General features: G+C 50.2%; 1 protein-coding gene across 2 annotated transcripts in view; it reads right to left on the minus strand.

The window, feature by feature from the left end:
* The window catches only part of CABP7 (calcium binding protein 7), a 60,459-nt gene extending 47,452 nt beyond the window's left edge, over positions 1–13,007 (minus strand). Inside the window, exon 1 of one of the 2 annotated variants that reach the window (XM_053368290.1) lies at positions 11,925–13,007. In XM_053368290.1, coding sequence (XP_053224265.1) covers positions 11,925–12,036 — 112 coding nt within the window. In that variant the 5' untranslated portion in view covers positions 12,037–13,007. The remainder of the gene's footprint in view (positions 1–11,924) is intronic. The other variant, XM_053368291.1, reaches the window with a different exon arrangement.
* Positions 13,008–14,335: the final 1,328 nt, after the last annotated feature.

Below are 14,335 nucleotides of genomic sequence, written 5' to 3' on the forward strand. Positions count from 1 at the left end.
GTAGTGGGTGGGGGAGAGCAAAGGCTCCAAAACTCACGCTGTCTGCAGCCAAGATGCTTAGAAAGCTGGGGCAATTCTAATCTGTTTTACTAGTTCAACTTTTGTATGTTTTAAGTAGAGACATCACCTTGCCAAGAAAGGTCCGTATAGTTAAAGCTATGGTTTTCCCAGTAGTGATGTATGGAAGTGAGAGCTGGACCATAAAGAAGACTGATCGCCAAAGAATTGATGCTTTTGAATTATGGTGCTGGAGGAGACTCTTGAGAGTCCCATGGACTGCAAGAAGATCAAACCGATCCATTCTGAAGGAAATCAGCCCTGAGTGCTCACTGGAAGGACAGATCATGAAGCTGAGGCCCCAATACTTTGGCCACCTCATGAGAAGAGAAGACTCCCTGGAAAAGACCCTGATGTTGGGAAAGATGGAGGGCACAAGGAGAAGGGGACGACAGAGGACAAGATGGTTGGACAGTGTTCTCGAAGCTACCAGCATGAGTTTGACCAAGCTGCGGGAGGCAGTGGAAGACAGGAGTGCCTGGCATGCTCTGGTCCATGGGATCACGAAGAGTCAGACACGACTAAACGACTAAACAACAACAACAAGGTTGTATCCCACCCCCAATTGATTTTACTGTTTTATCTTTTGTAAGCCACTCCGAGGCATTTTTGTGTGTGTGTGTGTTTTACAATGAAGCAATGTATAAATTTCATGAAATAAATAAAACAGGAAGCCTTGGCCAGGCTCCCAAAAGCTTCATTATGCAAACCAGGGGCAGCAAACCACCAGCCATTTCACCCGCCTGCTACCATCTTTTAAAGAGCTGAGCTCCTGCTGAATGTCTCCCTGCGGGCAGGAGGAGCTGAAAGGAGACTGGTCAAATAATAGCACAGATTTGCAAAGCAGGCAAAATTTCAGGGGTTCCCACTAACAATGCTACAAGGTTCAAAATGGTCACTATGTGAAATGAAGCCGAGAACATCTGTTCTCATAGTGAGTCAACAGTGTGATGCAGCAGCAAAAAAAAGCTAATGCCATTCTAGGCTAACTCAACAGAAGTCGAGTGTCCAGATCAAGGGAATTAATAGTACCACTCTATTTTGCCCACCTGGGTCCAGTTCTGGGCACCATAGTTTAAGGATGAGATTGACAAGCTGGAAGGTGTGCAGAGGATTGATCAAGACACTGGAAGCCAAGCCTCATTAGGAACAGTTGAAGGGACTCAACTGGTCCTGAATGGGTTAACTGTGTCCCTGAAGGACCAGGTGTGCAGCCGGGGAGTCATTTTGGACTCACAGCTGTCCATGGAGGTGCAGGTCAATTCTGTGTCCAGGGCAGCTGTCTACCAGCTCCATCTGGTATGCAGGCTGAGAGCCTACCTGCCGGTGGACTGTGTCACCAGAGTGGTGCATGCTCTGGTTATCTTCCACTTGGACTACTGCAATGTGCTCTATGTGGGGCTACCTGTGAAGGTGACCTGGAAACTACAGAATGCAGCAGCTAGACTGGTGACTGGGAGTGGTCACCAAGACCATAAAACACCAGTCCTGAAAGACCTACATTAGCTCCCAGTACGCTTCCGAGCACAATTCAAAGTGTTGGTGCTGACCTTTAAAGCCCTAAATGGCCTTGGCCCAGTAAAGGAGCGTCTCCACCCCCCATCGTTCAGCCTGGACACAGAGGTCCAGCTCCGAGGGCCTTCTGGCGGTTCCCTCACTGCGAGAAGTGAGGTTACAGGGAACCAGGCAGAGGGCCTTCTCAGCAGTGGCGCGCACCCTGTGGAACACCCTCCCATCAGATGTCAAGGAAATAAACAACTATCTGACTTTTAGAAGATATCTGAAGGCAGCCCTGTTTAGGGAAGCTTTTAATGTTTGATGTTTTATTGCATTTTTAATATTCTGTTGGGAGCCACCCAGAGTGGCTGGGGGAAACCCAGTCAGATGGGTGGGGTATAAATAATAAATTATTATTATAGTTGAGGGCGTTGAGTATGTTTAGCCTGAAGAGGAGAAGACTGAGAGGTGATAGGATAGCCACCTTCAAATATCTGATCGGCTGTCCCATGGAAGGTGGAGCAGGCTTGTTTCCTGCTGCTCCAGAGGGAAGAACCCAAACCGATGGATTCAAATGGCAAGAATGGAGATTCCAACTAAACATTAGGAGTAACTTTCTGATGGTGAGAGCTGTTGAACGGTGGAATGGACTCCTTTGGGACGTAGTGGACACTCCTTCCTTGGAGGTTTATAAGCAGAGGTTGGACGACTGCCTGTTAGGGATTCTTCAGCTGTGGTTCCTGCATTGCAGGGGTCAGACTAGACAACCCACTGGCTCCCTTCCGACTCTACAGTTCTATGATTCTATAAAAGCATCAAGGTCAAAACACACTTGGCTGGACAGTTATTTTGGGAGAGATTCACCATCAGTTGTTTACTCCAAGAAGATCTCATGGAGGAAGACTGCGTACACATTGTATATTGAGAGCACATTTAAAGCGCATGAGTTTAACCCTGAGAACTGTAAAACGGAAATGGTAGCTCTGAGAGGGCTATACTACAGTTCCTTTCTTTGGGGGAAATCTGTGTGCTTTAAACGTATGGTGTGCCACCAAAGCCACTTCCGAGCTGGAGAGGAGGTGGGGTTGTGGGCTCACCCCCTCTCCACACACGCGGGGGCTAAATGCCAGCCCCCGCGAGAACGAGGGAATCCCCGGGCGTGTCTACGACCCGGCCCGCCAATCGGCGGGCTGGGGAGGCATGGCCTAGTCCATTTAAGGCCGGCACGCCTGGGGACCACCCTCTTTGCCCCGTTCCAGCTGCCGGTTTCCCCATCCCACCCACCCTTTAGGCTTAGCTAGCTCTGACCTTGCTATGGACTCCGGTTGGCCCCCGCAAGGGGCCTGGTAGGAATTTTTCCATTTGGTGCACTTCCAGCCATTTGGTTTTTTTCACCTACCTCGTAGCAAACGTCACAACTTCCTCGGTATTGGCGGTTAGGCATTGGCAGGGGTAATTCTTATGCAAATGAAGGGAGGAAGGAAGCGCCATCACCTTCCCCCAATGAAAAAGGGTAGTCCGGTAAAGGACTCCGGGGGGCGTTGCCTTGTCCAAAACCTAGGGAGGTGAGGGCCTCCGGCACGCCCCCAAGTGGTGACACCCGTGGGATCCTAGTTGGCGTACTTCAACAGGACCCCCACGATTGGTGGATAACCCTCCATGCCGGGTAGTCGATAGGAGCCAATGCCTAAGGCCAATACCTTCCAATTCCTGTAATCAATAAAGTTGTGACCTTTTATGCCCATTAACTTAAATAATGTGTCCGTGTCTTCATTTCACATAGGGGGAGGGCACTTGCCATGCAAAAAGTGAATCGATGGTTGTTAGGAGTGGAAATAACAATAGAACTCCCAGACTGAGAAGGCAATCTACTAGCAAAAACAATGAGGAATGGTTGCTGCTTTCACCAGAGCCAGTTCCAAGGTGGGGCACACCTCACCAGCAAATCGCCTTCCATTGATCCCCTTCCTACATCATTGGACGCTCTCCTTTGTGGTGGTTCTCAGTGGACTTGCCTGGCTGCAGCAACATCAGCAAAGCTCTGATCAGCTCTGGTCCACAAAGAGCTGGCATTTCAACTTCCCACAATACCCCAGAGTGACACTATATTGGGTGCCCTGTGGATTGTAAAAATGGAAGCTCCCAGATTTACAATCCGACACCCTCAGACATCTCCAAGATTAAGATGGCATAGTCTGAACCAGATTTCAGATCTCAGCTTGTAAACAGACACCGCTGGCATTTTCTTGTGTTGAACGTCATGCGAAACTGTGGCTTGGCATAGACAGAACTGAAGAGCCGGATATGAACCACAGTGGGAGGGGGGTGAGAGCATGTTATGTCACCCTGGTGCTCACTAGCTGATGAAGCCACGATTCGTTACAGCACAGAAATCTCTAGATTAAATAAATAAATCTCAGGTCGATCTGGGGAAGCCCTGAGTAATCACACATCTAGAATCTGGAAGCCCACAGGGCGGTGAGGGGTGGGATGTTAGCTGGAAGATGAAGTGCAAACACAGCTTGCAAAGAAAGGGTTAAGCACACTTCTTATCTGCTCAGAATTGCAGCCCCCAGCGGCTGCTTTTCATTTAAAAACGAACAATCACGGCCTCATTACACCTGTTTGTGGGTAACAAACAACTCGTTCCTCAATGCCACACAGTGTGACTGTAATCAGAAGCCACAAAAATGGCTCTATGTGCCAGCTATGCGCACCAAAGGCACATTTTCTCCCCCTCTTCTCTCCCTCCCACCCACCTCCATTGCATTGGTAACATTGTGAACACAGCTTTGCTAATGTCAACAGCAGTTTCCCAGAGAGGTTCCAAAATGACCACAGCAAAATGCTGTCCAGCTAGGCTTTATTTTAGCAGTTTCATATTCTCGGGCATTTTGGGCTGAGTTCTCCAGTGCGTATATCCAAGGGCAAGGTTTTTAAACGATGCTGAGAAGCCTTCCTCCACCCCACCCTAACCCTGTCTCACACAGTAAAGAATTTGAAATGGTTGTCTCTTGTCCTGAACCTATGAAAGCTCTCACCTTCTCCATCATTATCATGACAACGCGAACCAAGAGAGTGATTGCCTTCAGAAACGTATCAGCAGTGATAAGCAACTGTAATCTGCTCTGCGTTGCCACCAGCTCCTGTTTCTCCAGGTTATAGCCCCCTTTCCCATATTATGTAAAAAGCACAATGATGCACTTTGATGGAAAGATAGTCTCGCCCCTGTGTTGCATAATCCACATAGCTTGGGAAGAGCAAACCATCACTTTCCCAGGCCTGGCATATTATACGAATCAATGGCACTGTTAGATCGCAATGAAATCACAGCAGCCGACTGCTAGGCAACATCCCTGCCAGAAAGGTCTTGAGGAGTCAGCCCCAATTTGCTGAGATTTCACCCCAATACTTTGCATCGTTCTGAGGCAACCTGAGCATCACACAGGGTGCCTCACCTAGGCAGTTACTGAGATGGCAATTTTTTTTGTTATTTCTTTCCGGGCACTGAAGAAGTGGTGGAGAAATGCAGTGCAGGAAGGTCCCTGCTCTGTTGCAGAGAACTCCAAGGTACATCTCCATGCCCTTCAACATTTTGCAGAAAATAATAATAATAATAATAATAATAATAATAATAATAATAATAGGAGCTCATGTGACACCCCCAGCCTCATCCCAAGGGATTGCTCCTCACCCCTCCATGGGGATGGAGATATCAGCCCATTTTAGGTTTCTCTGCTTCTCGGTGTTTCAGTCATACATTCAGTCTGTCACATTTCCGCAGTAATTCACGATTTATTTCTTTATTGCAAAATAATAATTTTAAAAATCCTCACAGAAAATCCACCAGCATTTTTGAATAAGTGTCTTCTAATAAATACTTTTGTGTGTGTGCTGTTTTTGATTAATATACACATTTTTTTGCAAGCTACGTCCCCTGATCTAATGTATTTTTGTAGGTTACTTCCACAAATATATACATTTCCAAGCCTCCTCCCTAAGATATGTGTTCTTTGTACACATCGGTTGGAATACTGCATTGCAAAATTCGTAGGAGGGCAAATTTCGAAGGGTATTCTGCGCACCAGATCACGTACTGGTTTGAGAAGAAGTGCGATTAAGAAGCTTCTCGTTAAATCACAAACAAAATTGGGTTTCTCTTTGTTGCCTATTAAAACTCACCACCTGCCGTATTATTATAGATTGCTATGCTCCAAATACTGCTGTTTCTCCACATTCTCTGTTCCTTGATTCTACAATTGTCTTTCTCCCATTAATCCAAAAGACGAGCAGGTGTTCCTTTTTGCTGCTGCTGTTGAAGGTGCACAAGGAAAGCACGCCAGTCCTACACACTGCGGTGATGTTGACAGCTTGGAATCTATGCCACCAGCTCCAACCTGTCCTCTGCATGGGACCTTAGTGCTCATGCATATTGGTGGTGCATCTGCATGCATGTGCACTAAGGATGATGATGAATTGCATTGCATGCTGCTGAATTTCGAGAGACCTTGGAGGAGGAAAGATTGTAGCTTGGAGGCAGAGCACTGGATTTGCATGCAGAAGGTCCCAGGAGCCCAAGCCTTGGTACCTCCAGGAAGACTCCACCGTGAAACCTTGGAGAACCACTGCTGGTCAGCGCAGACAGTGATGTGCTAGATGGACCATTATCTGCTTCAGGTAGCTTTCAGTGCTCCTGTGTGCTAAGGAAAGTGCCCTGGCTCTGTGGTGGAGCACCTGCCTTGCATGCAGAAGGGCCCAGGTTCAATCCTCAGTACCTCTGGGAATGACTCTCTGACTGAAGCACTAGACAGCTGCTGCCAGCCAGTGCTCACCAACCAGGAGCACTTGGAAGATCTCTGGATGGTTTGCAGTTGATTATCAAGGGTTCCTGATTTGCCTGGTTAGGGCCACATTCATACTGTACATTTAAAGCACTATGATGCCACTTTAAACTGTCATAAAAGGTAAAGGTAAAGGACCTCTGACAGTTAAGTCCGGTCACGAACGACTCTGGGGTTGCGGCGCTCATCTCGCTTTACTGGCCGAGGGAGCCGACATTTGTCCACAGACATTTTTTCCAGGTCATGTAGCCAGCATGACTTAAGCCCTTCTGGCGAAACCTGAGCAGCACACGGAAACACCGTTTACCTTCCTGCTGGAGTGGTACCTATTTATCTACTTGCACTTTGATGTGCTTTCGAACTGCTAGGTTGGCAGGAGCAGGGACTGAGCAGTGGGAGCTCACCCTGTCATAGGGATTCAAACCGCCGACCTCAGGGTGCTGAGAGTTGTTAGAAGACACCCCCCCCCCATTATTTTGTCCTAGAGCCAGAATTCCCAGAATTCCCTGTGAAGGGGAATTGACTCTTGGAACTGTAGCTCTGGGAGGAGAACAGTATCAATAGGCACCCATGTGTCAGATGATCAGATATGAGTCAAAAGATGCTACGAGCTATGGAAAAACAGTTTGGAGAAAAACCTCGAGGAAGGCACCATGGAAAACCCATAGCCCAGTGGCAAAGCAGATCCCAGGTTCAATCCCTGCCATAGTAGGGCTGGGAGAGATTCCATGTCTGACACCCTGCAGAGCTGCTTCCAGTCAGTGCAGACTATATTGGACTAGATGGACCAATGGTCTGATTCCTATTTAATTCAGTTCTCTCTTTTAAAAACCATAAGGACTAGAAACTTAATTTATTTTTAGGAGAAGGGCAGTAGCTCAGTGGTAGAGCACCTGCCTTGCAGGCAACCGGTCTCAGGTTCAATCCCCAAGGGCATCTCTAGATGAAGCAGTGAATATTACCTGCCTGAAACCCTGGAGAGCTGCTGCCAGTCAGTGTCAACAATAATGAGCTAGATGGAGCAATGGCCCCACTCAATGTAAGGGAACCTCCTCTTCTCCTTTGTACAGGCATCTTCCAATGTTCCATTCTGCCTCCACTCCTTTAATAGTTGAGTACAAAGTGCATTTGAGCAATCATCATTGGCATGGCGAGCTACACCTGCTAAAATCCCCCTTTCCTTTACGCAACTATGAAAGGCGCAGCAGACCCGTCTTCTTTTCTACCTGCTTCCTCCACTGCAAACTAGGTGATCAGTGGATGTATTGTGCTCTTGTGACACACAGAGAGAGGTGGTCTTGGGGATGCCCCTACCGACCCATTTATGACTGCTGCATCAGAAGGAAGCCAGCGCAGATACCACCATGCCGTGTCCAAGGCTTGCCGTCTGTTCCACTGCATGTGTGAGGCAGTAATATCAGGCTCTGCAGTCGAAAGCCATCTCTGTGAAGAGCAGAATCAACAGCAGAGTGTGCAGATTTGACCCTTCCTTGAGGATGTCCCCAAATGCACCCCTCTACTCTCTCCCATATGGGGACGTGGGTGGTGCTGTGGGTTAAACCACAGAGCCTAGGACTTGCCGATCAGAAGGTCGGCGGTTCAAATCCCCGTGATGGGGTGAGCTCCCGTTGCTCGGTCCCAGCTCCAGCCAACCTAGCAGTTCGAAAGCACATCAAAATGGAAGTAGATAAATAGGTACCGCTCCAGCGGGAAGGTAAACGGCGTTTCCGTGTGCTGCTCTGGTTCGCCAGAAGCAGCTTAGTCATGCTGGCCACATGACCCGGAAGCTGTTCGCTGGCTCCATTGGCCAGTAAAGCGAGATGAGCACCGCAACCCCAGAGTCGTCCGTGACTCGACCTAATGGTCAGGGGTCCCTTTACCTTTACTCTCTCCCGTAGGGTGAGAGGTTCTCTTCCACCGTCTAGAGTAAATTGTTGCATCTGAGGTCCCTGCTTGCAGGGAGAGCCTTGTGGTAGGGACAGGCTGTGGATTCAGGGGAAGAGCATCTTTTCTGCATGCAGAAAGTCCCAGGTTAATCCTAGGAATCTCCAAGCAGGGCTGGGAAAGGGAGACTTCCCCGATCTGAAACCCTGGAGAGCCACAACTCGTCAGGGTATACAATAGTGAGCTAGACGGACCAATGGTCTGGCTCAGAATAAGACACCCTCCTATGGCAGTGGGCTTGCCTTTCATGCTGAAGGTCCCAGGCTCAAACCCTGGCATCTCCAGGTAGGGCTTGGAACGTCCCACCTGAAACCCCGGAGAGCTGCTGCAAGCCAGTGTAGACAATACCAAGCTAGATGAAGTAATGGTTTGACTCACTGTGATTTAGCTTCCTTTACAGGACATTCCTTCCATGCAAAAAGGTTCAGTCCCTGAAATTTCAGGGTATGGGTTTCTGCCTGAAACCCCAAAGAGCTGCTGCCAGTAAGTGTACACAATATTGGACTACATAGCCCAGTGGTCTGACTCAGTATAAGGCAGCTTCCTCTCTCTCTCTTTTACTAGCAATTATAGGCACATGCAGAGGAAAGCCGTGATGGCAAAGCGGACTTTCAGAGCAGGTTTCTGCACAGTGATATTATCCAGCACAGCAGCGATGTCCCAGCAGACAGCTCTTGTCTGCCAAGGGGGCTTGCCTAGGAGGTGGTCCTCTCCTCTCTCTGGCTGCTAGTTTGGCACAACTGATGGGGAATAACTGGGGAATGGCAAGTATCTTTCCATGCATTGCCCAGCAGTGAGTAAAGGCAAACCATTGTTTCCGGATGACCCAGCCTCGGCTTGGATAGGAGCACCTTTTAAGATGTGTGTGTTGTGTTTTAATTCTGTGTTTTATGTTATGAAACACCCTGTGAACTTTGGATGAAGGGTGACATATACATTTAATAATAATAATAATAGTTCTAGGAAGGAAAAAGCCACCCCTGCCCTTTCTAAACAGAGCTTCTAAGGATACTGGAAGCACCAGAAAATCCAGCCCAGCATTCACTAGGGGAGGCAAGAGGAACAGAAGAACATAAGATGGGCTTGCTAGATCACACCAATGGCCCATCTAGTCCAGCATCCTGATCTCACAGTGGCCAACCAGATGCTCCAATGGGAAGCTCATAAGCAGGACCAAAGTGCAAGAGCGTTCTTCCTACCTGCAGTTTCCAGCAACTGGTATTCAGGAGCATGGGGGCCTCCCATGGTGGAGGGAGAACATAGGCATCATGGCTAGTAGCTATCCATAGCATTCTCCTATATGAAGAGCTGGTGGTTGAGCATGATTTGAAGAAGGCTGCTGGTTCAGCCTCCCTACCTAAAAGGGTCAATGGCCTGAGACCCCAGGGAGCAACTGCTCCTGAGAGTAAGCAGCAGGGGTTAAGTGAACAGGCAAGCTAAAAGAGGTTCAGAAACCGCCCTCAGTGTAGCCTCCAAAAACAGCTTTAGAGGAAGGACTGAAACCCCCAAGAACCACTGCCAGTCAGTGCAGACAATATTGAGCTAAACAGACCAGTGACCTGACTTATCCTTAAGGTTAGCTCCTGAGGATGAGATGCGTCCTCAGAGGTAGAGCAGCTGCTTTGCATTCAGAAGGTCCCAGGAGGGCTGGAAAGGACTCTTCTCTGAAACCCCGGAGAGCTGCTTCCAGCCAGTGTAGGGAATACTGAGCTAGATGGACCCAATGGTTTGACCTGACATCCTTTGCATGCAAAGCCGGTGCTCTGCCACAGCAACTGCCCTCCACTATACTGAGTCAGGTCATCGGTCCACCTAGCTCAGTATTTCCAACACGGACTGGCAGCTGCTCTCCTGGGTTTCAGATGGGCAACATTCTCAGTCCTGCACGGAGAGACCGGGGATGGAACCCGAGACCTTCTGCAGTCAAAGCATTTGAACTACAGCCCCTCCCACAGAGATAAGTCTAGCAGGGCCAGCTCCTTGAGGACCTTGATACTTTTCGGATAGGGACTTGTTGATCCATGCTCAGTCACACACAGCAACAGCCCCCCCCCTGCCCCCCCCGCGGCACACACTTAAGAGCTCTGACCACTCGCCCCCTTCCCCCCGCTTTCTCTACCCCACTGCCAATCTCCATTAAGCCTCTCCTAAAAAAGAAAAATAATAATAACAAACCCGCTCGCCCTGCCACTCTCTGATGACTTTGGCAAATCGATAGATTGACTGAGGCAAGGAAGGGAAGGCGGCGGAGATGGGGGGGGCTGGTTGCGATTGAGTGTGGAGGGGGGGTGCTTGAGAGGCTTCTCCTCCGCTTCGCCTTCAACCCAAACAGATTGGATTCTTCAAGAGAGGCGAGCGGAATTTCAATCGGGGGAAGCGCAGTGAACGGTCGGGAGCTCTTGGAGTGGGGGGGGGGGCGAGCTGTGGAAAGGAAGTGATGGGGGGGGTTTGAGAGATTCCCTCTTCACAGCCTCAGCTCACGGGTGCAGCAGGCACAGACCACCCCCCCAATACATTCATTCATTCATACATACCGGTACATACATACATACATACATACATACATTCTTCTGCATTGTGGGGCCACCGCCGTCAGGCTTGGTGATGCCCAAGGTAGACCGGGTGGCGGTGGGGCACCCCACCTGCATTAGAGTATCCACAGCCCCAGGTGCGTCTAGGAGGGGAAGGAGGGTTGCTGGCGTGCGTGCTTCCCAAGTTACAACTCCAGGATGAAGCCATGAGTGGGTGCCTCGCTGGCGAGAGAGACGCATGAAGGACTCCGTCTCCTTCGTGGATGCCCGGAGCAAACCCGCCATGCACACCTCCGCTACCTGTTCCACCACCACGCACGGACTGCAGAAAATCTCCCTTCCCAGAGAGAGAGAGAGAGAGCGAGCGAGATGGTGGGTGCAAAAGCGAGGGAGAGGAAGAGAAAGGGGGCGCGGACGGAAGTTTTCTCCCCACCTGCGACACCCCCCATCGGATACCTGCCGGCCTCACAGCCACCTGGAGCTGGTTCTTCCACCACCCCACTTCCTCCACCTTTCCCTCAGCAAACCAGATCCTTTTTTACGGGGTTGGGGAGCTTCCTTGTCCTGAGGCTGCTGGTGTTTCCGCCTCACTTCCCGGACCTGATCCGGACTTGGACAGGCTTGCACCCCCTTCCTGACCCCTCTCTTTCCTCGCCCTCCTGCCCTTTGTCCTCCCAAGTGACATCTACAGTATACGCGCAAGCACACACAATCTCTGACACGCGAGCACACAATAGCCAGCCAGCCATCTCCTTCTGGCTGATGCGTATTTCGGGGTTTACCCCCAGTTCCTCGACTGCTGGAATCCCTAGGACCAAAAAAACAAACAAACCCCAAACGGGTCCCATCCTGCCCTCTCCTCTCTACCTGCAACACAGACCCAAGTCAACACCGAAAGATACCCCGGGTCTGAGATGCCACCATCTCTACCTTGGTTGTTTTTCACCGCTGCGGACCATTTCTCTCATCCCGAGAGAGAGAGAGAGAGAAGAAAGCAACCACCACCACCCGGTTTGGTTTTGGTTTTTAACGCTTGTTCCCAAAACAGACTCACCTTCCAGTTCATCTTCAGGTATGTCAACAGGATGCTGCTCCGTTGCAAGGATATTGGGGATGGTATAAATGCCCCGGTACATTAACGCCGCGGTGACTGGGTGGAAAGGCATGGTGGCAGCCGCTCTCAGAAAGCCAAACTTTAATCCCAAATGTCATAGGAAGCGACCTGGCCGGACACACAGCAGCGCAGGAAAGGGAGGCAGGGCTCGCACCTGCCACGGGGCTACCTGTGGTCTTCCCGGAGCCAAAGAGAGAAGCCCCCTCCTTGTCCCCAACCACAGCAGAAACCGCAACTCTTTTAATATATTTTTTAAAAAGTGGTTGTTATGTTAGTCACAACAGATCCTTGGCGCGGCAGATCCCGACGACTCCGGCTGAAATCGGAGCCTCGCCACCCCGGCCTCGAAGAGATTTAGGGCCACGGTGGAAAGGGCTCTCTCTCTCTCTCTCTCTCTCTCTCCAAAAACCGCCTCCGATGCTGCTTCTGCACAGGTGAACAGCACAGCGAGACTTTCTCCTGTTGTCCGCATCCAAATAACCAGGTGGCAAAATTCCGGGGGCGAAAGGATTCCTCTCCCTCCCACCCCCCTCGCCACCCGCCGCAGCCAATTCCTAAACCCCCAGCCTCGAAACCGGGGAGGAAGAGGAAGAATCAGTTCTTCTCCATTCACCAGCAACTCTCATGTCCCTTTGCTGCTGGCTCTGAGCGTGTCACAGCGCAAGGCTGCAATCCTTCCTCGCTGGAGCCTGAAAAAAAATACTCAGCTGCAGAAGACCTCGTGGAGCTAGATGCTGCACAGCATGGCTCTAGGCCAGCTCCCTGAGGTTGCACATGGGGAGGGGGTGGGAGAAGAGGAGGGGGAGAGGGTGCCACCCCAGTGGCAAGTTTTCCCTCGGTAGGAGTTCAGTGGCAGACTCTTTCTATTTATTTTTTTAATTTAATCTCCGTTTCTCTTGCAGTCTTTGCCTCTCCAATCGGTGTAGCTGTGTGGCTTCTTCCCGCTTTTGCTTGCTCCCCCGGACTCCCCCTCTCACGCGCACACACACACCCAGCACACGTACAATGCACACATGACTCCCCCCACTACCAACCAAATGAACATCTGAGTGGCGGAACATCTAAATCAATAGGAGGAAAAGATCGGCAACATGCAGGAGAGAGAGAGCGGGCGGTGGGGGCAGGGGAGAAACATTCACCTCCTTGCTCAGATTCCACCCACTCCTCATCTCACACACGCCACACTTGAGCACTGCACATTTGGCTGCCCTTGGGGAGCACACCGCACCCACGTCCAGAAGGCAGAAAGCTTCCCCCTGTCCAGTAACAACACCCCGGAACAGAGGGTGCTGCCTTATATACCGAGCTCAGTACTGTCGACACTGACCGGCAGTGACACAGTTCTCTTTCCCAGCCCTACTGGGATATTGGACCTTGGACCCTGCGCACACAAGGCAGATGCTCCGGCTGCTCAGCTACTGCCTCCCACAACCAGTATGGGTTTTGTGTGTCCTCCCAGCCCTGGAACACACAGGCTGTTGGCTTAAAAACACCTGGAGCCTGGCCAAGCAGTAGGTATAAATGAAAAGAACCCTTCGTTCCTTCTGGGTGCTGTTTGGGCCTCTCAAACGATCCTTTATGGGGGTAGGAAAGGAAGACAATAGACACACAGGACAGTGGAGAACCAGTTTATTGAGCACTCCTGATTTGTTTGCGGGAAGGTTAGACGACATCGGCTGTTTATTGAGCATTTGTTCTGGTTTGCTTGTGGGGAGGTCAGGCAATGTTACATCAAGCAAATGTTACTCTGTGGTTTCCAGTGCATTTCCCAGTCACTTTCCTTACTGCAAAAAGGTGTGGTCTTTTAAGGAGGCAGGTTTGTTGCACAAGAGCTCCAAATCATCTTTGATTGGGCAAACTGGTACATGATTGTAGATCTCACCTGAAAATTCTAAAATGGCAACAGCCAGGAAGTGCCGGTACATCCCTACACACACACACACACACACACAGAGAGAGAGAGAGAGAGAGAGAGAGAGAGAGAGAGAGAGAGAGAGAGAGAGAGTTGCCTCATAGTGAGCCAGGCCTGGGGTCCATCTAGCTCTGTATTGTGTACAATAAATGGCAGCAGTTCTCCAGGGTTTCTAACAGGAGGCCCCAATGGAGATACTGGGGGCTGGATCTAGGACCTTCTCCTTGCAAGGCAGCCACACACCTTGTATGCAGACAGCCACACTCAGTTTGGTCTTGCTGTTCTCTTTCCTATCTTTTGTAGTACATGTTCAAAGGCCTCCTACTTTGCTGGCCAAGCATTTCATCTATTTTAAAATCCCCTGCATCTCCTAAAGAAATGGAGCCATCGTTTGATTGCAGAGGGGGAGCCCAAAATGGTAGGGAGGGATGGGAATGGA

Source organism: Podarcis raffonei, chromosome 16 (genome assembly GCF_027172205.1).
Source record: "Podarcis raffonei isolate rPodRaf1 chromosome 16, rPodRaf1.pri, whole genome shotgun sequence".
In the NCBI taxonomy this organism is placed as follows: Eukaryota; Metazoa; Chordata; class Lepidosauria; order Squamata; family Lacertidae; genus Podarcis; species Podarcis raffonei.